Source organism: Primulina eburnea, chromosome 13, assembly GCF_022965805.1.
Source record: "Primulina eburnea isolate SZY01 chromosome 13, ASM2296580v1, whole genome shotgun sequence".
NCBI classification, from domain to species: domain Eukaryota; kingdom Viridiplantae; phylum Streptophyta; class Magnoliopsida; order Lamiales; family Gesneriaceae; genus Primulina; species Primulina eburnea.
In genome coordinates, this window is record NC_133113.1 from 2,669,632 (window position 1) to 2,696,388 (window position 26,757).

Sequence of the window (26,757 nt, forward strand, 5' to 3'; positions counted from 1 at the left end):
AGGGATTTTCATATATATATTACTATCAAGTGATCCATATAAGTAAGCTGTAACAACATTCATAAGATGCATTTCTAAATTTTCAGATATCGCCAAGCTAATCAAATACCGAAACGTAATTACATCCATCACAGGAGAATACGTTTCTTCATAATCAATTCCAGGCCTTTGAGAAAAACTTTGTGCAACAAGTCGAGCTTTATATCTTACTATTTCATTTTTCTCATTTCGCTTTCGAATAAAAACTCATTTGTATCCAACAGGTTTTACACCTTCAGGTGTAAGGACTATAGGTCCAAAAACATTACGTTTATTTAGCTAATCTAATTCAACCTGGATGGCAACTTTCCATTTTATCCAATCCTGCCGATTTTTACATTCACCAAAAGATTTTGGTTCATGATCTTCGTTATCATTTATGATGTCGATTGCCACATTATAAGAAAATATATCATCAATTTCATCTATATCTTTTCGGTTCCATATTTTTCCAGTATTAATGTAATTGATAGAGATTTCATGATTCTCGTCAGTTTGTGGTTCTGACAGAACATTTTCATCATCATGTGTTTCTTCAGAAACACCATTCTCTATTTTGTTATCATCATGTGTTTCTTCAGAAACATCATTCTTTATTTTGTGATCATCGTGTTTCTCTATGAATTTTCTTTTTCGAGGATTTTTATCCTTGGAACCGACTGGCCTTTCACGCTTCAGGCGTTTAATGACATCATGAGTATCTTCCATTTGTTTCTTTGGAATTTCAATTCGAGCAGGGGCATTTGCAGCATGTATATATGATTTAGTTACCCTTTTTGTGTCTGCAAATGCATCTGGTATTTGATTTGCTATTCTTTGCAAGTGTACAATTTGTTGTACATCTTTTTCACATTGTTTTGTTCTTGGATCCAGATGTAACAATGATGATACATACCATGTAATTTCTTTTTCGGTATGTTTCTGTTCTCCCCCTAACATTGGGAAGATTTCCTCATTAAAATGACAATCAGCAAAACGAGATGTGAACACGTCGCTTGTCTGAGGTTCAAGATATCGAATGATTGATGGACTATCATAACCGATATAAATTCCAACCTTTCTTTTAAGTCCCATTTTCTTTCGTTGTGGTGGTGCAATAGGCACATACACCATACATCCAAAAATTCTCAGATGAGAAATGTCTGGTTCTTTACCAAATGCAAGCTGTAATGGAGAGTATTTATGATATGCACTTGGTCTGATACGAATTAATGAAGCAGCATGTAAAATTGCATGTCCCCATATAGAAATAGGGAGCTTTGTTTTCATAATCATTGGTATAGCAATCATTTGCAGACGTTTAATCAATGATTCAACCAATCCATTCTGTGTATGTACCTGAGCAACAGGATGCTCAACAATGATTCCCATAGACATACAATAAATCATTGAAAGTTTGAGAAGTAAATTTACCAGCATTATCAAGTCTAATTTTCTTGATTGTATAATCGGAAAACTGATTCCTCAATTTTATTATTTGAGCAAGTAATCTTGCAAATGCAACATTTCGAGTTGACAATAAACATACATGTGACCATCTGCTGAAGGCATCAATCAATACCATAAAGTACCTGAATGGTCCACATGGTGGATGGATTGGTCCACAAATATCACCCTGAATACGTTCAAGAAACATTGGTGATTCAGTTTGGATTTTGACTGGTGATGGTCTTATAATAAGTTTTCCAAGAGAACGTGCTTTACATTGAAACTTATTATTCTGAAAGATCTTCTGGTCTTTCAGTGGATGACCATGTGTATTTTCTATAATTCTTCGCATCATTGTTGAAGCAGGATGTCCCAATCGATCATGCCAATTGGTTAATATCGAAGAATTATCAACTACCATGTTTGATTCAATTGGACTTATATGTGTATAATGCAATCCAGTAGGGAGCATTGGTAGTTTTTCAATCACATATTTCTTTCCTGATTTATATGTGATAAGACAAATATATTTCTCATTCCCTTCATTCATTGTTTGAGTATCATATCCATGGGAATATATATATCATTAAAACTCAACAAATTTCTTTTCGATTGTGGTGAATATAAAGCATCATTGATCAAAATTTTGTACCATTAGGTAACAAAAATTGTGCTTTACCACATCCTTTAATCAAGTCTACAGGACCTGATATTATATTCACCGTTGTTTTTGTTGGTTTTAGTTCTAAGAAGTATCTTTTATCTCGGAGGATAGTGTGCGTTGTACCACTATCGGGTATGCAAACTTCAGCTTTGCTCATAGCATTTTCCATATTTGAACTTCAAAAAAATATGCAATGAAATAAATTACTGGCAGTATATATTTAAATATAACACATATCATAATTATACAATAAAACATTATTCTATGAATACATGAAAAATAAATTATTGTACATTTATATTCTACCATTATATTGTTCATTTTCAGAGAAATCGTTGAGAAAATCTGCAGCATCAATATTGTTCATTTCTATCCCACCAACATATTGATCATTTCCAGAGAAATCATTCATAAAATCACCAGCATCAAAATGAGTTGAATCACCCAAACGGTCACTGCGTTCAGTGAAGTTGGTCTCCTTTTCTTTCCCCTTTAATGATTCTTTATAAAGTTTACAAAGGTGCTCAGGGGCTCGACAAACTTTGGACCAATGTCCTGGAGTACCACATCTGTAACAAGAACTTTCATATCTTTTTGAGTGATTCTCATTAACACTTGTATTCTCATGATGCCTTTTCAGTGGATGGTTTGGGACGCTCTTTTGAGATGAGTTATAAAAATAACTATCTCTATTATTTTCAAAACCACGGCCGCGTCCACGACCACGACCAATTCCACGTCCACGTCCACGACCTCGACCTCGACCAAAACCTTGTATTTGAAATTGATTTTGGTTTCCAGGTTTAAATTCATTTTTACTTACAGCATTTATTTCTGGAAATGCTGTTGATCCAGTGGGTCGGGACTGATGATTTCTCATTAATAGCTCGTTGTTTTTTTCCGCCACAAGAAGACAGGCGATGAGTTCAGAATATCTCGCAAATCCACGTACTCTATATTATTGCTGTAGAGTAATATTTGATGCATGAAACGTGGAAAATGTTTTTTCAAGCATTTCCGATTCTGTAACCTCATGTCCACAAAATTTTAGCTGCGAGATTATTCGATACATCGCTGAATTATAATCACTGACTTTCTTAAAATCTTGGAATCTTAACAAATTCCATTCATCACGGGTGGTCGGAAGTATAACTTTCCTTATATGTTCAAATCTTTCTTTCAATCCTTTCCACAAAGCCATGAGATCTTTTTCAATTAAATATTCGCATTTTCATCCCTCGTCGAGATGTCGACGCAAAAATATAATGGCTTTTGCCTTTTCTTGTGACGTCGATATGCCATTTTCTTTTATTGTCTCACTTTGACCCAATGACTCAAGATGAATTTCTACATCGAGAGTCTATGGCATATAATTTTTCCCCGTGATGTTGAGCGCAACAAATTCGAGCTTTGTTAAATTTGACATGGTAGTACTAAAAAAATTACGATGCATTTTATTAGTTAATAAATATTGCAATACAAAGTAACGGATAAACAACAAGTACAAGTATTTGTAAAAATAAAGTAAACACACGAAGAGGATATTCTCCGATAAATACAAGACTCGTGAGTATGATAACCAAAATAATTAAAAATATCCTTGAGAAAGCCATCTTCTTTTTTCTTCGAAAAATTTGATTATGAATAATTTTTAGAGAAGAAGAGAAAGTTGGAGTCATTGAATGTGTTTGTGAGATCATATTTATAGGGCAAAAACTAGCCGTTTTGTTACCGTTTATTACCGTTGGTGTACAAAAAAAATAAAGGTATGTATTTGTATAATTTTATGGTAATAATATGGTATATATAATATTAGACATGTTTAAATAATTATGTATATCATATCATAATATTATAATGAAGTGTCATAATTTATTTTGTTTAAAAACCTATAGGCTTTTATACTTGTCGTATCCCTTACCGAGAGTGTGGGATGTCGTCTTAACATCCTCCCAGGATTTATAACAAGTTTATGAAAAATTTATTTTTATTATTTCTAATAATAACATTATATGTATATTAAATAAATACACAATAAATAAATAACAGTAAAATAAATATTATTACTTTTGTTACCTTTTTCTTCTGTTTGGAGCTTGGAAAAGTATGTAGGACTTTTAGAGCTTCGTGCTGATAACGTGTTGTGAAAAAGTAAAAATTTATGGTAAAAAGTAAAAATCTCAAACTCTCAAAATTTACCAAACTACACACTTTATAATATTTTTCTCTCTACTCAATTGTGATTTTTTTCACAAATGAGAGATCTATTTATAGAGTTTCATTACACATAATCCAAAAAATAAAATACATCATTACCTACATCATCACACACAAATTTCTAATTTTACAACTCTTATTTTCAACATTCAAATATTCAACTATTACTTTTCAATATTCAAATCATTTATTTTCAACAAGTTCTATTAGATAAATAATCTATGATTTTATGAGTGCTTACTTTTGTGGACTATGAGATTCAGGGGAATTGCTGGAATTGAAGCTCCATAGATCAATTTTCGAGTTTCAATATAGGAAAAATTATTTTGAGTCAATGATTTACCTTGTGAATATTAAGATTGGATTTCAAGGATGCTAAAGTCTAAACACCTAAATTGGGATATGTAGGACCTTAAATTATCTGGACTATAGTAAGTTAAGGAGTGACATTTCCAGGATAAAGAAATCACGCTAACTTTTGGGATGACAGTTAGATAACTTTCTTACGTAAAATAAGTCAGAGAATATAGATAAACATCGAGAATAGAGTATCACAATAAGTTGTGTATTTACACTATACTAAGGGTAAAAAAAAAAATTAGTATGGTTTTAAAGTTACAAAGTAGTGGAGGACGCTTCACAATCGTTTACTTTCATTTAAAATTGTTGGAACACTATCTGCATATCATCATTTTTAGCTGCTAACAGATTGATTTTTGCTTTCAAACTGTTAACCTTCTTTCTCTATGAACAAATAGAGTTGGTTGAATTATTTGTTAGTCGTTTACTTTCCGCTTTAACTTTATCACATAATTTCGAGAGTTTTTTAAACTCATTTACCATGTCATGACAAGATTTTCACGTGTAAATTCATCTTACTCAGAGTTAAATACCATGTCATTGACGATTTCCATCTCAGCGCCTGAAGTCTCCAGCTAAAAATTGGCCATAAAACACCGGACCTTCTCATAATTCCTTCCCCATACTTGTCCCCATCCCCGCTTCTTTCAAGTTTGGAGAACTCCGAACCCGTGTGGATCAAATTGTTATACACAACATAATGTGTAATAAAATACGAACAATTATATAATATTAGTGACTCTTGGCACGCAACACGGTCTTTTTTTATAATTAATTTGTTTTTATATTTAAATTAAAGTAGTACTATAATCGTGAAAAATAGTTAGGGGCTAAAATTTTGAAATAATGAATTTTGAAAAAAATGAAATTGGAGCTGTTTAACAAGCTAGGATTTTTTTTTAGTAAATGATATTCTATCCAATGGGCTGCAAGGTTTTTTTTTTTTATTAAAAAGTTAAAGTTAATTCTTGTTTAATATAAAGTAAAATAAAAATAAATCATGATATTAAAATATATATATATATATATATATATATATATATATATATATATATATATATATATATATATATATATTTGCTCTGTTAGCAAGAAATTTGGGACAATAAAAAATATACGACTCATTTTAAATTTAATTAAATAAAAGGGATTTTGACTTCTATAAATCAAAGAAAGGGAGTTGACTGTTGTTAGTTAGGTGAGTTCATTTATTAAGTTAAGTGAGATCATTTATTAGTTTATTAATTAATTAGTTATTAATATTTTATTTTTTAAAAAAATATTTTTTTATTGATATCGGCGATTTCGATTCAGGGTTTGGTTTAGGGTTTAGGGTTTGGGTCGAGTTTGGGTCGCGTTTGGGTCGAGTGGTAGAGAGATTTTGAATTTTGATCATTTCATAATACATAAGTCATTCTATATATGATTAGAACGTAAATATATATAAAAAATTTATATGTGTAAATATTTTATTATGAGTTATATATTATAATTTAAGTGTGTTGGTTAAAAATTCATAACAATATTAGACGAATGTATCTCTTATCGGGTTGAATTTATGCTCGACTAAAATTCTTAACAAATTTTTAATTCCAATAAATTTTTTAACAAATTTCGTAATAATAGAACCTAAAAAACTCATAACATGTAAGACTCGATTCAAATTAAACTACTCTACCCAAAAATTGAGTATATTGTGTGGCGCGACCCCCTCATCCCAATTTTGGGTTGAGTGGGTCGTGCCACACATATATTGTATGGCGCAACCAACTCAACCCAAAATAGGGTTGAGTGGGTTGCATTTTGGGTTGAGTGGGTTGCGCCACAGGGTTGTGGCGCAACCCACTTAGGCGCAACCCACTCAACCCAAAATTGGGGTGAGTGGGCATTTTGGGTTGAGTGCATTTTGGGTTGAGTGGGTTGCGCCTCAACCCAAAATTGGGTTGCGCCGGTGGCGCGACCCACTCAACCCAATTTTGGGTTGGGTTGAGTGGGTTGCGCCTCAACCCAAAATTTGGTTGAGTGGGTCGCGTCTGGGTTGCGCCACAATTTGTGTGACTAGAAACAATAATCCTAATACAATTCAAATCACAATTTGCTTTCATTTTTTATGATGTTATATAATTGATCAATTGATGAATCATTCTCTAAATATATTTTTTGTATGAGATCGTTATTAGATTGAATGTAGTAAAAAAATATCACATAAATTAACTAAAATCAATGCAAAATATCATATAAATGTTTTAATCCAACTATCATATAAATGTTTTAATCCAACAACCATAATTCATCACAAATACAACAACAACAATAATGTCTAAATTTTTCAATCTTCTGATAGTTCAATTGATAGGCATTTTCCCTGAACATGGTATAACCTGCTGTCGTTAAACAGTAAAGTCCACATTCACCGCTGCAATGAAAAAACAAACATAAATTATACATTGATATACATTAAACAATAATGAAATAATAATTTTTTAAAAAAATTAACCTGATTTTTTGAGTAAAAAAATTATTTGGCCTAGTTATTGGGTCGTGCTCTTCTTGGGTCAGCACGTGCTCACTGATGAAAAAATTAGTTTTTAAACAAATTTTAAAAAAGGATAAAAAGGTAAATTCCATTGACTCCCTTTCTCTTAATAAACGTTTTCGTGACTCCCTTTTCCCTCATTCCCCCCAAGAAACTTAATAAAGAAGAGTAACAGATAACGTAATCGCTGTTTATTCAAGTTCTCGAAACCCCTTCTACTCCACTGCGAACACCTGCACCAAACAGAAAGCTATTCCTCTCCATGCTTTCAAAATTCAGCTATTCCTTTTCATCCCTGGAAATCTTCAAGTTTTTTTCTCTGTAAGTCATGAATTCAGCTATTTTTCAGTCATTTATTTGATTTTCGAATCTACGTGTTCATTTAGTTTTCCAGCTTTTGTGTACTGCGGAAGCGGAGCGTACACGTCTAGAAATGATTGTTTTCTCCGGAAGTTTCGGGTTGGTGCTTAATCGTGACGGCGAAACCGAATAAATTTTGTCTGATTAGCTGCATCGATCATCGATTAATTAATTTATCCACGGTTAAGCGATATTTTGACCTTGTTGATTTGAGCATTTTCGATACTGATCGACTAAGCTGTCGTAAAGATTCGGTTTTTTGTGTTTACTTCTTTTTCTAGTTGGTTATATAATATTGTGTTCCAGGTTTTACTGGGAACACAACTTTGCCACCTTGGCCCCTTCTCGTGTGTGTTTATGTTCTTGTTTCCGATATTTCGTCTTTGGTTAGGAAATGCTGAGAAGGGTTTGAGCAAGCGAGTCAGTGTTGTTGATTGACTTACCATGTCGAGATTTGTTGGAATGATTTTGTGGCGGGTATTGTGGTTGCTCTTGGTAGAGAAAGGGAGATCGGTAGGATCAGCTTCTAGCTATTTACTCGGGCTTGGAAGCTATGACATCACTGGACCAGCAGCTGATGTTAACATGATGGGATATGCTAACATGGCCCAGACTACATCTGGTGTTCACTTCAGGTTGCGAGCTCGTGCTTTTATTGTAGCGGAGCCGCAGGGGAACAGGATTGCTTTTGTAAATCTTGATGCTTGTATGGCATCCCAACTTTTGACAATAAAAGTCCTCGAGAGGTTGAAGACGAGGTAGCTATTGCTTCTTAACCAACTAATGCTCTTCTATTTTTGCTTTTTATAGAGGCACCCATGTCATGAAGCATGCAATTACTGCGCATATTTTGAAAAGAGTTATTACCTTGCTATGTAGTTGTTTATGCGTGTGGTAGTAGTTTCATTAATATTGTGCTATTTGATATGGAAGATGTTCATTTGCTATTACAGGTATGGAGGTCTCTATAACGAGAACAATGTAGCCATCAGTGGTATTCACACCCATGCTGGCCCGGCTGGCTATCTTCAATATGTTGTGTATCTTGTAACATCCCTTGGTTTTGTACGCCAATCTTTTGATGCCCTTGTTGATGGAATTGAGCAAACTATCATCCAAGCTCATGACAACCTTCGACCTGGATCAATATATGTGAATAAAGGTAATAGAGCAGTCCTTATAGTCAGTTAATGTGAATGTTCATGTGTATACCTAAGTGGAATGAATGATCTGTATCTCTGCCTTGAGTCTCTGCTTTTATTTTTGTGATTCATGTTCTTATGTTTCTTTAAAAGGAACAGATCTCAAGTATCACTGAATACGTTAAAGTAGATCGTTTAAGGAAGCTGTTGACATTTCTGCATGTCCTTATTCACCAATTTTTGGCTCAAATAACAGGGGAGCTTTTGGATGCTGGCATTAACCGTAGTCCAAGTGCCTATCTCAACAATCCAGCCACAGAACGTAGTAAATATAACTATGATGTTGATAAAGATATGACCCTCTTGAAATTTGTTGATGATGAATGGGGCCCAGTGGGTAGCTTCAATTGGTTTCCGACCCACGGAACATCTATGAGTCGTACAAATTCATTGATCAGTGGGGACAATAAAGGAGCTGCAGCACGCTTTATGGAAGACTGGTTTGATCAGAATAGTGGCAGTGATTCATCCTCTGTCGTTCCCGATGTTGATGAAAACACCCAAAGAGTCTCAAACATTATTTCATTTGTGAATGACAACCGTAAGTACTTGGATTGTTAACAAAACATATTGCTGTATTGTGTAGCAAATTCAAATACAACAATATGAACTTAAACTGACTTAGCCACCGTATCATGAAAATAATAATTTTCTAGAAAAGATTAATGGATTAGTCTGTTTTCATTTGAGGGCTTGCAAATGTGAGCCTGACTACAAGGATTTGGTCCTTACGTATTCATAGTAATATCACATCAGTTATTTGTACGATACTCTGTTTTTTTTTATGTTGAAGAACGTTAAGGGACGTCAACTTTAAAATAGTCAATATTTCTTTTTCTTAGTGTAATATTTCTGTGTTTCTTTTTATGAATATGCCTAAGAATGGACCTTGGCACAATGCTAAAAAATGTATTTAGTTTTAATTGTTCATTTTGTGTTCCCTACGCAGATCATGAGTTACTAGAACTTGCTGCTTCTTTTGAGCATCTGTCTGGTAAGTCAACCACCAGATTTACGAGCATTGCAAGACGTGTAAGAAGTTCTCTTAGGCAGGCTGATAATCCAAGATTTGTATCTGCATTTTGTCAAACCAATTGCGGCGATGTTAGTCCAAATGTGCTTGGGGCCTTCTGCATTGATTCTGGATTACCTTGTGATTTCAATCATAGCACATGTGGTGGAAAGAATGAGTTATGCTATGGTCGAGGACCTGGGTATGAATACTTCCACATTTTAGGATTTTGTGGAATTTTGCCTTAATCACAACTTGCTGCTTGACTGGAGAACAGAGATTCTCGTGTACACTAAAATCTGAAAGTCTTATACATCAACTGCATGGCAGGTATCCAGACGAATTTGAAAGTACACGCATTATTGGAGAAAGACAATTCAGAAAAGCACTGGAACTTTTCAATTCAGATTCAGAACAGTTGAAGGGGAAGATTGATTATCGCCATGCTCATGTAGATTTCTCCAACCTTGAGGTGACAATTCCCAAAGAACAAGGAGATGATGAAGTTGTAAAAACATGTCCAGCAGCAATGGGGTTTGCATTTGCTGCTGGTACAACTGATGGACCTGGGGCTTTTGATTTTAAACAAGGGGACAACAAAGTATGACAATTGAATTTGTTTCTACAAGTTTATGCTTGAATTTATCATATACTAATGTTCTCGCTTCAGGGGAATGCATTTTGGAGGCTGGTGCGCAACTTCCTTAAAACACCAAAAAAGGAACAAGTTGACTGCCATAGTCCGAAACACATTCTGCTTGATACTGGTGAAATGAAGGAGCCTTATGATTGGTCGGTAAGTTGTAATCCTGCCACTAATAATTTGTTTATGTGTTAATGGCCTTTAAATCTTTTCTACTTTACTTTTGAAGAAGTCGTCTGAAGATCCAATCATTCACTTAATAGTTCCATCAAAACATAATGGATATATGGCTTACTTTGGTTCCTGACTCCCTGTGCATGGTTCTGTAGATGTGTTTCTTGTCTGCAAGGTGTCTAGCTACACTTCTAGGATGTAAAGTAGAACAGATGCAAGTCAATCTAAGTGCCTAAGGTTTTTCTGCATCCCAATGGGAGACATTAAAACTTTGGGGTAAAAACACGTTCACACAATTTCAGAGAAATTGAAACTTTACAGAGAGCAACAGAAATTTCAGGTCAAGATTAGTAGTTTGAGCTATTGCTATGGGTGGCGAATAATGCAATAGTACACGATTAAGCTGATTGCATTGAATGGAGGTCAGTAGATAGATTGTAGCCTTAGTAGTTTAAAATTGGTGATGGCCCTTGATAGAGCATCTTGAGTAGTTCAACAAACTCCAACACTGATTCTTGTGAGAGTATTTTCTCTTCTGCTAGGGGTAAAGACCTCTGACTTTGTATTCATGCTAATGTTGTAATTGCAGAGAACAATCTAAAGAAATGGGTTTCAAGTTTCAACCAATGTGATTGAATATTTTTGATGCATTTTGGATAATATTTTTATTTGAGGTAAGTTAATTTTCAGGTTTTGTCGTCTGCGGTATTTTTTTTATTGTAGTTTTCATGTAAATTAGTTATGCATTGGAGGTTTCTCATTCATTTTTTTAATCTTGAGTATGTCAATATTCCCTACTCCCCTTTAACCCTCACCCTCCTCGTGAAGCATAAACCTATCATCTTTAATCTTTTTATCCTTGTTTGCAGCCTTCAATACTTCCAATCCAAATTCTGAGGATAGGGCAACTAGTCATTCTCAGTGTACCCGGAGGTATAAAAGTTAATTGGAAGTGTTTGTAATTTGTATGTGGGTACAATGACCCTATCTGGCAATATGAGTTAAATCATTTTTGTTAAAATCAAGGTTGTGTATAAAATAATTGCTAAAGGAGACCAATATGCCAGACGTGTATGAGACGAGGGACGTTTTTTGACATATTTTGCAGAACTTTCTTGTTTCTTGATCAATTTTAAATCGTTAATCCTTTATGTTTTTTCTCTGTGGGACTTAATTTAACATGATTATGACCTAAATATTTTTTGCTGTCCCGTGTCCTGTGCCAGAATTCACCACAATGGCTGGAAGACGGCTCCGTGATGCGGTGAAAACAGTAATCAAAAGTGGAAATAGCAGTGAATTTGGTAGTCATGTCCATGTTGTCATAGCTGGGTTGACAAATGCGTATTCACAATATGTAACAACGTTTGAGGAGTATCTGATACAAAGATATGAGGTAAGCCATTTCAACAATACCAAATGAACTTGCTTTTGACTTTGAATTTTTTCCTATGTACGATGTACTTATTTTGTTCTTTAACAGGAAACAAATTCTTCAAGAAATTTAAAACATACTTTGGAAGAATGAGACAACCTTACAAAGAAACAAATTTGACCATTCAATAGAGACCTTAATCTCGACACGAACATATTGCACACTTATTGGTTTAGTATGATATAGGTTATCATCCAATTAATAAAGATCTTTGAGGTTTTTGTCTGGATGCGTACCTGGAATGCAATCCAATATGACGATCAGACGCAGTGGATAATTGTTGAGATGGATTATTTAACAATTTATGACACATTTGATTTTGTTTTTTATGATATGCATCAGGGTGCATCAACATTATACGGCCCACATACTCTCACCGGCTATATTCAAGAGTTCAAGAAGCTTGCAGCTGCCCTTGTTAGTGGAAAATCAGTTGAACCTGGGCCACAACCGCCTGATCTTCTAGAAAAACAAATGAGCTTACTCTTACCGGTTGTGATGGATGCAACTCCAATTGGTGTCAAATTCGGCGACGTGAGCTTAGATGTACCAAAGAACGCCACCTTCAAGAAAGGTGACAACGTGACGGTCGTTTTCTGGTCAGCGTGTCCCAGAAATGACCTAATGACTGAAGGCACATTTGCTCTTGTAGAGATTCTTAAAGGGAACAATTCTTGGGAACCTGCTTATGATGACGATGATTTTTGCCTAAGATATATATGGTCTCGGCCTTCTAAACTTAGCACTCGGAGTCATGCAACTTTAGAATGGAGGATACCCAAAACTGCTGCTTCTGGTGTGTATAGAATTCGGCATTTTGGTGCTGCAAAGGCGCTTTTGGGATCCATTAAGCATTTCACAGGTTGTTCTAGTGCTTTTGTTGTTTTAGGAGACTTAGTTTACTAATATTATGAGAAGAAAAGTGTTGTATTGTAAGTAACGGTATACATTTTAAAACAATATGATGGTTTGATATGATGGACGAGGACTATTCTGTATCAGATATTTCTCGAGTTAGGATGTACGGTAATTTCCTACTGGATACTTTTGCAGTACTATACATTACTTGGTGTTGATGTTGAGTCTAAAATCGACTTGATTTTGTTTGATGTGTTGAGATTTTACATGGTATATCAAATCCAATCAATCAACTACTGACTCGATTTGTTGGAGGTATTTGGACATCATCAACTTTGACGGAACCATTTACCAAATAAATAAGTGGGGAAGTGTAAGAAACGAATCTTGGCCCTTATTTTATGTTCTTTTTAGCCTTTTTTATGTGTAAATTCATAACATGGTGCAACAAAAGCCTTGCAAATTATCGTAGACAAAAGATGCAGGTCGAGGCTAACAACATATGCTTTGATTTTGAAAATTAAGATATCTATGCTAGTGTTCTCATCGTCAATAAATTTTCTATTTCGAGCCTTCCAAATAGTGTAAATTTTGCAAGACATTGTTAGGATCTTCGCGGTCCGAAAAGTGCTGCTATAACTTTCTTAAACCATTTGAAAGTGCTCTTGGTGTAGTTACTGATGCCTCCAGTTTGAAAATCATAATCCCAACATTTCCTGAGATAGAGATTCATATGTTTCTTAAAATCACATTTAGTTAGTTACATTCACATTCCTTAAGATCTTCCGATGTTTTAAAGAGTTTTCATTTAATTGGTTGACGTTTTAAGTTGAATTATGTTTACCATTTTGGGGTGCCATATCAGGTGGTATAGGGAATTTAGACGACGAATTGATTGTGTGTTTCCTACTTGGATGAGAGTTTTGCTGCGAAATCACACTTCAGTGACTGAATTGATAGAAAATAAATAAAACTAAAGAATTGTGGCTCGAATGACTATTCATCTATTGATTTTTTATGCAAACAAATAGGGGACAAAAAAACTCTATGGAAAGATGGTGGTTAAATTCGATGGTGTTTGAAAAGGAGTTAGAGCGTATGTATGTAATAAAGAACTCACCTGTTGAAAATACTAGTGAAAATGAATATCCGAATAGAAAAAGTAGGACTAAAAACATTCATAGTTGCAGGGTCGTGACAATTGTTTTATGCATATTGGAGCCCACTGAACTACTGTTCTATGGACTAGTTGGAATTAACTTGAAACATATGTAACGTGAATTTTATGACTAGGCGTAGTACTGTAAAAAATAGCTGGTTTTATGTAGCGGGATGGGCTAACCGATTTTGACTGTACTAACTATCAAATTAAGCGGAACATGCATGTCTACTCGTTTTGACGGCTCTACTTGGGTGACATGCACCATTGTTCGTCCTTCCAAAAAAATCTTTGAGTGAGCTTCAAAGCTCAACTTTCTACTATTTCTTTATTTTATTTTTTTTGACGGTGAAAACTCTTGTAATTTATTGTAAATGAAAAATGTCTTGTATTACAAGATCAATCAACCAAAAAAGAAAATTACCACACTCCCAAACAAAAAGGGAATGAGACGAACAAGCAAAAGATGCAATGACATGAGCAACACAATTCGCAGAACGCCGAACATGACTAAGAATGGGGCTACCCTGAAGATCCAGAAGACGTCTGATATCAAGTGCTAGAGCTCCGGCATAACTGAGGTTCTCTTCTTTCCCCAAGACTACTTGCACGGCGAGAAGAGAGTCCGATGAGATATGATGAAGCCGGATATTATGTGTGATAGAAATGGTGAGTCCTTTTAATATAGCGAGAAGCTCAGCATACAAGACGGAGGATGGCTTCTCAATTATGTTTCCAAAAACGAGTACCGGTTGTCCCTCATGATTACGGATTACGCCACCAATTGAATATGTATGAGTGTGCTGATTATAACAAGCGTCAACATCCATCCGGAGAGAGTGCATAGGTGGGGCCATCCAGGCTGTCGGAGCACACAATAGGTTACGGGCAGGAGAAATCCTCAAAGCACGCCGAGCTTCCTTGAAGTCTTGAAGAAGACTCTCACACCACTCTATATTGATAGCAGAATGACTGTCTCCATGGATGTGAGTGATTCGAAGTCTCTCACTCCAAATCGCCCAAGCACGCATCACAAATGACTCAAAATCATAAATACTTAGCTTTTCTTTCAACCAGAGAGAAATATCCATGACATCCAGATGGCATGATAACTTTAGAATCGGCCAATAAAACGTTCCTTTCCAGCAGTGTTTAATAACCGGGCAAGTGAAGAGAGCATGGACAGTAGAATCACAAAGTTGACGACATAATGGACACTCTCCAAGAACCGGTACATGGTGTGCCAATAAATTCTTCCCCGTCGGAATAATGTTATGAATAACCCGCCACCAAAAAATACGAACCTTCGGAGGAATACTAAGAGACCAGATAAATCGCCACCATTCCATGGTATGATTACCCAAGCACGATGGAGGAGAATCAAAAAAGCCTTCCGGACTTCAAGAGCTGAGAAAGGCCCACATAAAGTAGAATTAAGTTGACCATCGATTTTTGGCAACACGCAATCTAGAACAAGCCTCCTTGCATCCGCTGAAGGATTATTTGTCGAGAATAGATTACGAAAATATTGATCAATAATTTCAGCCATACCACTTTGCTCAGTGCACCAGTCACCATGTGATGAAACCAAGCCCTTGATGTGGTTCGTTGTTCGGCGGTTCGATGCTCGGGCATGAAAGAACTTGGAATTGCGATCTCCGTGTGCTAGCCAATTAACTTGACTTCGCTGTCTCCAATATAACTCTTCTTTATATGTGAGATGCTCGACCTCATCCTCAAGAACACGAATATGATCAACTGAGTTATGCCATTTGTAATGCGATTTCAGAGCATTAAGCTGATGACGCTTTAATCTGATCTGTCGAGGGAGATTCTTGAAGCGATCGCCAGCCCACATCCGTAACGTTTCTTTACATCTCAATAGGCGGACCAGTAATGAGATAGAGCTATCACACTTGCACCAGCCCCGTTCCACAACATCTTTACAGTCTGTTTCTGTAAGCCAGTGAGGTTCAAACCGGAACAAATTAGGCTTACTAGTGGGTTGTTTCTGAGATCCCTCGAGAACAATGAGAATAGGCCTATGATCAGAATGAAAAAATTCCAACGAGGAAACTAGAGAGGTCGGGTAGAGAAGCCTCCATTCAAACGTGGCCACAAACCGGTCAAGACGTGCAAATATAATATCATCCGTAGAGCGACGATTAACCCATGTAAAAAACTCACCCACTCCATGAAGATCCTGAAGAGAGCAGTCATCTAGAACATTCCGAAATTCTCGAGTCTGAGAGAGGGGCCGAGGATTACCTCCATCTTTTTCCCGGTCAAAACATATCTCATTAAAATCACCCTCAACCAACCACGGAAGATTTCTAAACTCGCTCATGCAGTTTAAGCGATGAAGCAAATCCCAGGAGAAATGCCTACGGCTAGTTTCAGGGTTCCCGCAAAAACCAGTAAACCTCCAATGCTTCTCATCATGCTGAATAGAGCAATCAATATGGCCTAGAGAATAAGAGTGAATGGTAACAATAAAAGGAGGCTTCCAGAGCAAAAGATTATCATAACCTTGAAGGCAAAAGCAGAAGCCTATATACATTAAGGCTATGTTTGGTAGCCATGATAAAAGAATTATTATTTAATAATCATTCTCTTATCTCACGTTTGGTTCGTTTTTATTAATCTATAGGCCCTTGATTATGATTGAAAGCCCACATTATTCATGTTATTTGTGTGATTAAATATCCATCCACAAAGGGTGTGATGATAAATAATTTTTTAATAGTGATCATGATAAGATTGTATATTGACCATAATACCTTTGAATTGTTTTCTTCAAAATAATATGAAAATTAAAATTAATGAAATTTTAATAATTAATATAATATTTAAAATTTTATTGTATTTTTTTATAAATTAATTTCATATATTTTAATTATTTTCAAACATTTTAAAGAAAATAAATTGTAATGCAAATCTATCTTAAATTAAATTTTTATAAATTTTAATCTTGTTAATTAATTTTTTTATGAAAATAATATTTTTTCAATTCTAATTTATTTTTTTAATGATTTAAATTAGTTTTTAATAAATATAAATTATAATTATAAATATTTAATTATCTATCCAATTATTTTAAGAATATATATTTAATTAACATTCGGGTTATTTTGGTCATTACAATAAAATTTACAAAATTAATTCATCATTTTAAAATCATACCAAACACCATGTTATTTATCCCACCATACTATTAATCCATATATCCCATTTTTTAATCACTCTAATTATTAATCATTTAATTATCCTATCACACGTACCAAACAAACCGTAAAAGTTCATTTAAGCAATCAAATCTTTTTGAGAACAGTATAGCACTACGAAAATTTACCACTTTCTTCAACTTGTGAGGCTGTGCTAGAGATTGGCAATGCTGGAAATGTATACACTGATGAAAAAACAGCATGGGAAGTAAGGAAGTTCGGCTCGGCTCGGATTTTGAAACAGCCACCAAATAAAGTCGGTTTCTTCAAATATTAAATGTTAGACATGAATTTTATTGTGGCGATGTTAACTAAAACCAACAGACCAGAACAATAGACTCACTTATCAGTAGCTACTGGTCTAGTAAAACTAAAGCAGTAGAAAGGATAGAAATGCAGAACCCGTAGAAGACGTTGCCTAACGTTACTTCTTTAATTGTTACCGTTAAAGTTCCTAGTACTAGTATTAATTGCAACATTAAATACTATACGGAGTCATTTAATGCACTTTACCCAATTAAGTATAAAACAAGACTGATTGTTTTATAGCTTTTCTGCAGGAACCTTTTTTGGTAATAAAGCTGATTGCATCAGTTATCTGAAGAAATCCTCTGATTGTGAACGTTGAACTCAGTCGATTATATATACATGGATCAAATCCTTATACAACACGACACTTCGCATAATATCATCTTTCAAGGAACAAAGCTATCATCTCTTATCAGACAAATCTCGAAATTCCTTGAGTAGAGTCCAACACAAAGAAAAGTAGCACACGCTTCATAGTTTATATCTGATCTTTTGAAGATCATCTTGTGCTACTGATTCTTACACTCTTCACAATCTTTACATCACTTATACTTTATCAGGAAGAGTTTGTAATCTGAAAAGAGTCTTTTCAGAACTTTGTGTTTCGCATTTTTGTGAGTTGAGTAACTAAGAGTTTCAGTAGGCTGAGGTGTAAGTCCTTCTGAAGTGGGTGTGTACAAGAGTTGTACTGTAATTTCCAAAGTCTTTTAGTTATACATTCTGGAAACAGAAGAAGGGGAGACGTAGAAGATTTTATCTTCGAACTTCCATAAACAACTGCTGCCTACTGTTTTTATTGTCTTTCATTTACCTCATCAGATTGTTTCCGCACGTTTTATTGTAATCAAGGTGAAGGTATACGTACAAGATAAACTACTATCTCTAACAGGATTTTAGTACCTCATCAGAAGAAAAAAACGAGTAGAGTTTATTCACCCCCCCTCTAAACTCAACTTCGATCCTCAACATTAAAAATGGTTAGGTCAATAGTTAACCACATTATATACATGCAAATATATAATAATACATTGATCAGACAAGATTAACATACCAAAACTGAATGCTGCAATTTCGTCTGTAACGCAAATGAGCTGGGGCCGTCACTCTAACGCACATTTTTCGAATTCTCCACGCCAAATGAAATTACAACAACAACACGCAACATTTGTGCGTCGGACGAACAATATTTAGTGCTTGACTGCGATGTTTTATATTTTTATAACAATTTTCATTATTATAATTATTTAGTTTATAGATAACTAACAATATTTATTGTTGTGAAAATTACGGAGATCGATCCGCTCGGTCATGTCACGGGGGTCGAGGGGCAGAGCCACTTCGTTACCCTTAAAGCTCTTCAGAAACCACACCATCATTCGCAAGGGGTAATGTAATTTTTTGGAAACAACACCTTGTTTCGTGTTTGGTTTTCATGAAAATGTACAATATTCGATGAAGAGTTGTGTTTGTTCTGAATCGAATTTTTGTTTATATATATATATATATATATATATATATATATATATATATATAAATTAAGAAATGATATTGTTTTTGTTTGATTCTGATTTGATTTAGTCACCTACAAATACATTATATCTTCATTTTATCCTAAGATAGATTTTTCATATCCATGTAACTAAAGTGTGGGCAAAAACATTTTCTTAAAAAAAAAACTTTGTAAACGTTTCTTGAGTTTATTCACAAATTATTTATATTCGAAATATTTGCTTAACAATTTTTCGCTTTCGAAATGTTGATTTGGTATCAACTCAAATAGCACAAAAAAATGTATAGAAAAATTTAATAGACAAGATTTGAAAATCCCAAGACTTTTTTTTATTTAGAAGAAGAATCCAGCAACGATTTAAATAAAAAAAATTAATAGATTGTCGAAAAAATTACATATAAAATATAAAAATTTAATTGACACCTGCAAATTGGTAGGGCCAGGTCCGAGTCCAAGTCCAGATTAAAAAGGCTTCACAGCTGTATTCCATAATATTTACAGACTCCAGAAACTAAGTACCCAATCACAACCTATAGAATCACTAAAGGACAAATTCCCTGCCAAACAAATCACAGTATTCTAAGAAACAGATACGATAAAAAAAAATAAGTATTTAAATTTTAATTTATTTGAATTTACAATAATTTAATAATCTATATTATCTGTTAAATATATTTCAGATGCTTTCCAGTTTTTTTTCGGAAATAGAAGTATGACATTTTTCTAAACTACAAATATACAGTGTAACTATCCGCACTATCGATGAAACTTGAGTGCGTACTCGAGATTGTATCTCGGGCAAAAAAAGTACAAAAAAACAATTAAATCTATCTAAATAAAATTAAAAAAAATACTCGCAACCAGCATGATTCAAAGTTGATATCAACAAGTTTCAGGACTTCAACCTTAACCATTAGACCAATACCTCATCGACTTATGCTTTCAAGTTTCAATCTCATTCGTAGTTAAAAACTAATGGTAAAGATTCCATGAACCGGGCATGTCTAATCTTCTCTCAAAACTGATTTACGTGAACTTAATTTTTTTCGCTCTTATTATCATTTTGTTCTAAATATAAGTGAAACTTAATTTTGACAATATTTTCGAGAGATTATAATAACGAATAAATATCAACGACCAAACGTGTATAAATTTTATGAGTCGGTCCCCTTTTTGGCACATTGTAAATAATAGAGACAAAAATCGTTTTAGCCTCATACAATATGGTCGAAAAAACAATTATTCTCATTAATTTTGTATGCTCTCAACAAACATGATACAACCTTTTATCTCTTGAAATATTATTTAAACATTATGACGTGGAAACTCGTATCCACGATCTTTTAATACGAATTGAATAAACTTTTGGACTAACATAATAACTTACAAATCTCGTTAGTACTGTGATATCACTTTTTAAAATGTACGCGAAACTTAACATTAATTATCATATATTATCATAACATGTCAATGAAGACGTTCAATTAATAATTCGAGGGGGCACAATGGAACACCGCAAGAGTTAAAATAATGTAATGAATTGAATTGTGGATATGTATAATAATTTTAAAATAATAGAACACTATCTTGTGTGTGTATTTTACGTGCCTATATTCTCAATAATTAAATTGAAGCAAAAACTTGTATGAGACGGTCTCACGTATTATATTTGTGAGACAGATCTCTTATTTGGGTCACCCATGAAAAGTATTACTTTTATGTTAATAGTATTACTTTTTATTGTGAATAAGAGTAGAGTTGACCCGTCTCACAGATTATGATCCGTGAGACGGTCTCACACGAGACCTACTCTTAAATGGTATGATTTTATTTTGCTTTTTTATTTGTTTTAAAACATTTTATTTGAGGAGATTTTATGAAAATTCACACTTTGAAAAAATTGTGGGTGTTTGAATAAATCAATAATATGTCTAATATACAAAAGAAAAAGCGTGATATTATCACACACTATTTTCGTTGCTTGCACTAAGTTTCAAGAATAAATTTTATGACAAAAATTTGTGTGAGACGGTCTCACGAGTCGTAGTTTGTGAGATATATATCTTATTTGGGCATCCATGAAAAAATATTACTTTTTATGATAAGAGTATTACTTTTATTGTGAATATTGGTAGGATTGACCTGTCTTATAGTTAAAATTCGTGAAAAGAGATCTACTCAAATTTTTTTCTATCAAGACACCATTTAATGAACAATAATCAGAATTCTATTTTTTTTTTAAAAAAACAAATTCTGATGAAATCAACTTTTGTAATGTAATATATATTTTAAAATAACTTTTTAGGAAAAGACAACTACCAAAAACAAATAAAAACAAAAGTATCTCAATTTTTAATTAAAGCAAACAAAATACAGGGGAGGGGGTATTCTGCAATTTGCCGTCGACAGGTAATGTAAAGGATTCCCATTGCTGGCATCTAGTATACGTGCAACCCTATACAGCCTGTCACCCACTCCCGCCCAACGTCGGCCCATATACATAGACCATTGCCAATTTCTTGATTTGCTCTCCTTTTATTCCCCCACATACCATTCTTGTTTGCTTCTCTTTCTGGGAAGAAAATTGGTTGGTCTATAGTTGTTTACTGTCCCTGACAATCGCTTCTTTGCGGGACGGTATACAGTGATGGATCCATGTACTTTTGTGCGGATTGTTTTAGGCAACTTGGCTTTGAAGTTCCCTGAAAAACCCCATCCTTCGGGTCTTTCGTTTTACTGCAAATTCAAGCTCAAAGGGTTCCCGACCCAGGTTTCGGATGTTTCAGTTCTTGCTTCCGACAGTGATGCTATTGAGAGCAAGATTCTGGCCTGCTTCACGTTGAGAAAGGCGGAGCTGGAGAAGTTAGCGGAGAAATCGAGCAGCTTTTCTTGCTTGAAGGTCGAGGTTTACAGGCGAGGGGGAGGGAGTGGTAGTTGCGGTTTTGGGAGTGGGGGGAAGCTTTTGGGATGCGTTGTGGTGCAATTGGATTTGAAGAGTTTTTTGGAGAATAATGGGGGTACTCGGAGATGTTTGATTCAGAATGGGTGGGTTTCGATTGGTGGGTCGGAGGTGAAATTGCATCTGAATGTGAGGACCGAGCCCGACCCGAGATTCGTGTTCCGATTCGACGGGGGACCCGAGTGCAGTCCCCAGATTTTCCAGGTCAATGGGAATGTGAAGCAGCCCGTGTTTAGCTGTAAATTCAGTTTCAGGAACTTCGGGGAAAGAAATTTACTATCCAGGTAATGTAATTGTCTGATTTTCTTGCAGCCATTCTGTCCTGTTATCTATAGTTTACTCTGAATGAAGAATCTTGATTGATAAGTGGTTGATACATCTGTTGTATGGATTTACGTTGGTTTGGATTGTAGTTATATCTGATTCTATTTTTCGAGTTTTCAATCTAAGTAAATATCTATCGAGTAGAGTTTGAATTTTATGTTCCTTCAATGGTTTTGTTGAAATTTGATTATTGTTGAACAGATCTTCGGTGTCGGAACCAAGCTTCTCGCTCAGGTGCTTTAATTCATTTGCAGAACAGAAAGGACCTTCCACAAAAGAAAGAAAGGGATGGTCTCTCACTATCCACGACCTTTCGGGATCCCCCGTGGCCGTCGCATCCATGGTTACTCCATTCGTGCCATCTCCGGGGACCGACAGTGTGAGCAGGTCCAATCCAGGGGCTTGGCTCATTCTTAGACCGAGTAACAGTACATGGAAGCCGTGGGGCCGCCTCGAGGTGTGGCGCCAGCGTAATGGCATCGGCTACCGATTTGAGCTCATTCCGGATGGGGGTATAGACTCGATTCCACTTGCCAATTCCACCATTAGTGCCAAAATTGGAGGGAAATTCAGCATAGACATTACAAGTGGACCTACCCCAATAACTAGTCCTAGTAGCAGCTTCGATCTCGGTTCGGGTTCAGGGTCGGACATAGGATCGACATCGGGATCCGGTTCTTGGGCACAGGTCTTGTATAGAGGATTTGTGATGTCGTCCACAGTAGAGGGCAATGGCAAGTGCAGCAAGCCAGAGGTAGAAGTCGGAGCTCAGCACGTTTCGTGCACCGAAGATGCTGCAGCTTTTGTTGCGTTGGCGGCTGCCATGGAACTTAGTATGGATGCTTGCAGGTTGTTTTCACAGAAGCTTAGGAAAGAGCTCAGACCAGTGGATCCCGAATAGCGGGTCGGGGATTTGTATTCCTAGAGTTAAGAGTGTACAGTGATCGATAGTGTTTTTCTTCCTGCTTTTGGTGTAGTTAGCTGATTCATTTTCTGTTGTTTGAGAGTTTTACATCAAGTTCTTGATTGATTTTGAGTTAGTTAATCCTTCTATGTATGTTTCTGGCTAATCACATACGAAAGCAAATTCTTGACTCCTTTGTCTGATTTAGAATATAGCAGATTCACCTAACCTTGTTTGGGTATTGGTCACCAAGAAAAGAGGTGGCCTTTTTTGGCTTTAGACCAAAAGAGTGTTGGCTTTCATTTAAATTTTAACAACCATCAACAGCTGTTAGGGATGACAATGGGTTGGGACGAAGGTTTGGATGCCTTCTTCATCCTCGTGCCCGAATACATCGCTCATCCCCATCTCAATCCGCGTTTTTCTTTCGGGGGTTGGATACAAAACTCACCCATCCACGTCTCAATCTCTTTTTTTTCCTCATCGGGGATTCCCCATCCCCTAGGACTAATTTCCTTCCTCGCCCTAATTAGTCCTCAGTAAATTCTATTATAAAATACATAAAATATTAGCAAATTTATAAATAATATTACTGAATTTTATTATAAATATAAAATACATAAAATATTTGATGTAAAAAAATTTGATTGTAAAATTAATTTTCAAAATTAACACAATATAAAAATATTGTTACCAATAAAAATTGTTATTTCAAAAAAGTATATATCAAAATTTTTAGTAAGAATATGTTTTTTCAAAAAATTCTCTAAATAAATAATAAAAAATATATGATATCTTAATGGTTTATTTATCTCTACCTTAATAGTTTATTTATCTCTACGCAACATGAATGAAGTCAAGATAATATTTTTATGTTATAAAAATTATGTTATAAGAAGCAGGTGTATTATTTATAATGCATACAAATAGTATAAATTAACTAATACTATTACTTTTAATTTTAATGTTTATTATATTTATATCTTATTTTAAGGTTTTATAAAATTCGATAAATCACAAAAAAATTACACTTTTTAAATTATTATTATTATCATTATCAGAAATGATTCGGATATAAAGATATATGTAGGGGTGGGAAAAAAATACTGAAATACCGAAAATAATTTATTATTATTATTATTTTTAAAATTAAAGATCGGTATACCGACAAAATTTCGGTATACCGACAAAATTTTCGGTGTCAGTACGATATCTGTATGAACTTTTTTCATACCGAAAATTCGGTATACCAAATATGCGGTATCGATATCGAAAAATTCCATACCGATATTTTCGATACGGTATACGATACCGTAGTTCGATACTATATACCGTACCGTACCCATCCCTAGATACATGTATGTGTCCCAATATGATTCATGAATTTTAAAAATCCCTAAATCTGAACCCACACTCGAAAAATCCCCCCTAAACCTGTCTCGTTTCCGGTCTTTCCACGGATAAAATTATCATCCCTACATGAGAGCAAAATTTCGAATAAATTAAAACGTAAAGAAAATTTTGATTAAATTGAAATCAGAAACCACATTGGTTTAATTTCAAGCCTAGTTAATGATTTACTATTTTGGTTCTGTATATTACATCCACTTTGATATATCTATTTGGCCTGATGGAACTTTTGTCTTCGTATTATTGTGAAATTTATTCAAATTCTGGAACGATGAAATCGTATAACATTCAAATTGTTCAAATCTTAGCTTATGCAAAATATTAATCTTCATTTTATTTCGGATATATGAATCGTAAAATTTATATATTTTTGCATGAAATGATTGGACAATTGTCAGATCGCAAATAATTTAAAGGACATTATGACACAATATGTCATAAAAATCTATATATCTATCATCAAGTACAAAATAAAAGACGAAACGTTATTGAGTACACTATTATATTGTTCCTTTTTTTTTACAAAAACTTATATGAAACGATCTTATAGATCATATTTTGTGAGACGAATATTTTATTTGAGACAACCACGAAAAAATATTACTTTTTATGCTAAGAGTATTACTTTTTACTGTGAATATCGGTAGAGTTGATCCGTCTCACAGATAAAGATTCGTGAAACCATCTCATAAGAGACCTACTCTTTTTCTTTCTTACAAAAGTGATATGCACGAAAATTGTAAGAATATAATTTTTTTTTATAAAAGATATGTTTTATTTTAAGTATTTTATTTATAAAATTTTGAGATTTTTAAAATGATTTGATATAATATTTTCGGCAATCAATTAAAATGATTATTTAAATAATATATATTTTTTAAAAAATATATATTTAGATGTTGGGTAATTTGTAGAAAAATACATCTGTCCAAGATTAATTTAACATTCAGTACCCAACAGTTTTTTTTTGAAATTTAGTACCTGACAAAACACCAACTTAGCTTTTACTACATATTTCATGCATTTTTACATTTTTACCCTTTCAATTAATAAAAAAAGTATATAAATACTTATTTTGGTTGCACATCTTCTCTTTCCACTCATCATTCCCGATTCATTTGGATGACTTGTATATTTAATTTAAATATTTTTTATTAAAAAAAAAACAAATTCACAACTAATTGAATTTTTTGAAATACTTAGTTTTACTTATCAAATACTTAATTTCAATTTTAAAATACTTGATTTAGTAAATGAAATACTCAGAATGTTTATTAAAAACTGGATATTCGAATATGCATTTAAAAAAAAACCGCAACTAATTGAATTTTTTGAAATACTTAGTTTTACTTGTCAAATACTTAATTTCAATTTTAAAATACTTGATTTAGTAAATGAAATACTCAGAATGTGTATTAAAAACCTGGATATTCGAGTATGCATTTTAAAAAAAAACTTTACGCAACTAATTGAATTTTTTGAAATACTTAGTTTTACTTATGAAATACTTAATTTAAATTTTAAAATACTTGATTTAGCAAATGAAATACTCAGAATGTGTATTAAAAAGCTGGATATTTGAATATGCATTAAAAAAAAATCGTAACTAACTGAATTTTTTGAAATACTTAGTTTTACTTGTGAAATACTTACTTTTAATTTTAAAACTACTTGATTTAGAAAATGAAATACTCAGAATGTGTATTAAAAACTGGATATTCGAATATGCATTTAAAAAAAAAACAAATTCGCAACTAATTGAATTTTTGAAATACTTAGTTTTACTTATGAAATACTTAATTTTAATTTTAAAATACTTGATTTATTAAATGAAATACTCAGAATGTGTATTAAAAAGCTGGATATTCGAATATGCATTTAAAAAACAAAAACAAATTCGCAACTAATTGAATTTTTTGAAATACTTAGTTTTATTTGTGAAATACTTAATTTAAATTTTAAAATACTTGATTTAGTAAATGAAATACTCAGAATGTGTATTAAAAAGCTGGATATTCGAATATGCATTT

At 33.8% G+C, this 26,757-nt stretch overlaps 3 protein-coding genes across 3 annotated transcripts; 2 read left to right on the forward strand and 1 right to left on the reverse strand.

Moving 5' to 3' along the window:
- The first annotated feature begins 7,405 nt into the window (after window positions 1–7,405).
- Window positions 7,406–13,048, forward strand: LOC140809063 (neutral ceramidase 1-like). Its single transcript, XM_073166528.1, has 10 exons — window positions 7,406–7,565; window positions 7,996–8,362; window positions 8,558–8,766; window positions 9,003–9,347; window positions 9,756–10,020; window positions 10,149–10,419; window positions 10,489–10,614; window positions 11,505–11,568; window positions 11,862–12,031; window positions 12,413–13,048. Exons 2-10 carry the CDS (start codon window positions 8,049–8,051, stop codon window positions 12,974–12,976), a joined length of 2,328 nt encoding a protein of 775 aa, XP_073022629.1. The 5' UTR covers window positions 7,406–7,565; window positions 7,996–8,048; the 3' UTR covers window positions 12,977–13,048.
- Window positions 13,049–15,201: 2,153 nt separating this feature from the next.
- On the reverse strand, window positions 15,202–16,647 carry LOC140809177 (uncharacterized). Its single transcript, XM_073166672.1, has one exon. It carries the CDS (start codon window positions 16,645–16,647, stop codon window positions 15,202–15,204), a length of 1,446 nt encoding a protein of 481 aa, XP_073022773.1.
- A 4,946-nt stretch (window positions 16,648–21,593) lies between these two features.
- Window positions 21,594–23,507, forward strand: LOC140809613 (uncharacterized). Its single transcript, XM_073167300.1, has 2 exons — window positions 21,594–22,373; window positions 22,615–23,507. The coding sequence occupies exons 1-2, from the start codon at window positions 21,778–21,780 to the stop codon at window positions 23,312–23,314; spliced, it is 1,296 nt and encodes a 431-aa protein (XP_073023401.1). The 5' UTR covers window positions 21,594–21,777; the 3' UTR covers window positions 23,315–23,507.
- The last annotated feature ends 3,250 nt before the right edge of the window (window positions 23,508–26,757 follow it).

Bases quoted from the DNA above. Each gene is read 5' to 3' on its own strand.
- LOC140809063 (XM_073166528.1), top strand. From the start codon at position 8,049: ATGTCGAGATTTGTTGGAATGATTTTGTGGCGGGTATTGTGGTTGCTC. The intron at 10,021-10,148 runs GTATGAATACTT...ACTGCATGGCAG, and splicing joins TGCTATGGTCGAGGACCTGG to GTATCCAGACGAATTTGAAA. The intron at 10,420-10,488 runs GTATGACAATTG...TTCTCGCTTCAG, and splicing joins TTAAACAAGGGGACAACAAA to GGGAATGCATTTTGGAGGCT.
- LOC140809177 (XM_073166672.1), bottom strand. From the start codon at position 16,647: ATGTATATAGGCTTCTGCTTTTGCCTTCAAGGTTATGATAATCTTTTG.
- LOC140809613 (XM_073167300.1), top strand. From the start codon at position 21,778: ATGGATCCATGTACTTTTGTGCGGATTGTTTTAGGCAACTTGGCTTTG. The intron at 22,374-22,614 runs GTAATGTAATTG...ATTGTTGAACAG, and splicing joins GAAAGAAATTTACTATCCAG to ATCTTCGGTGTCGGAACCAA.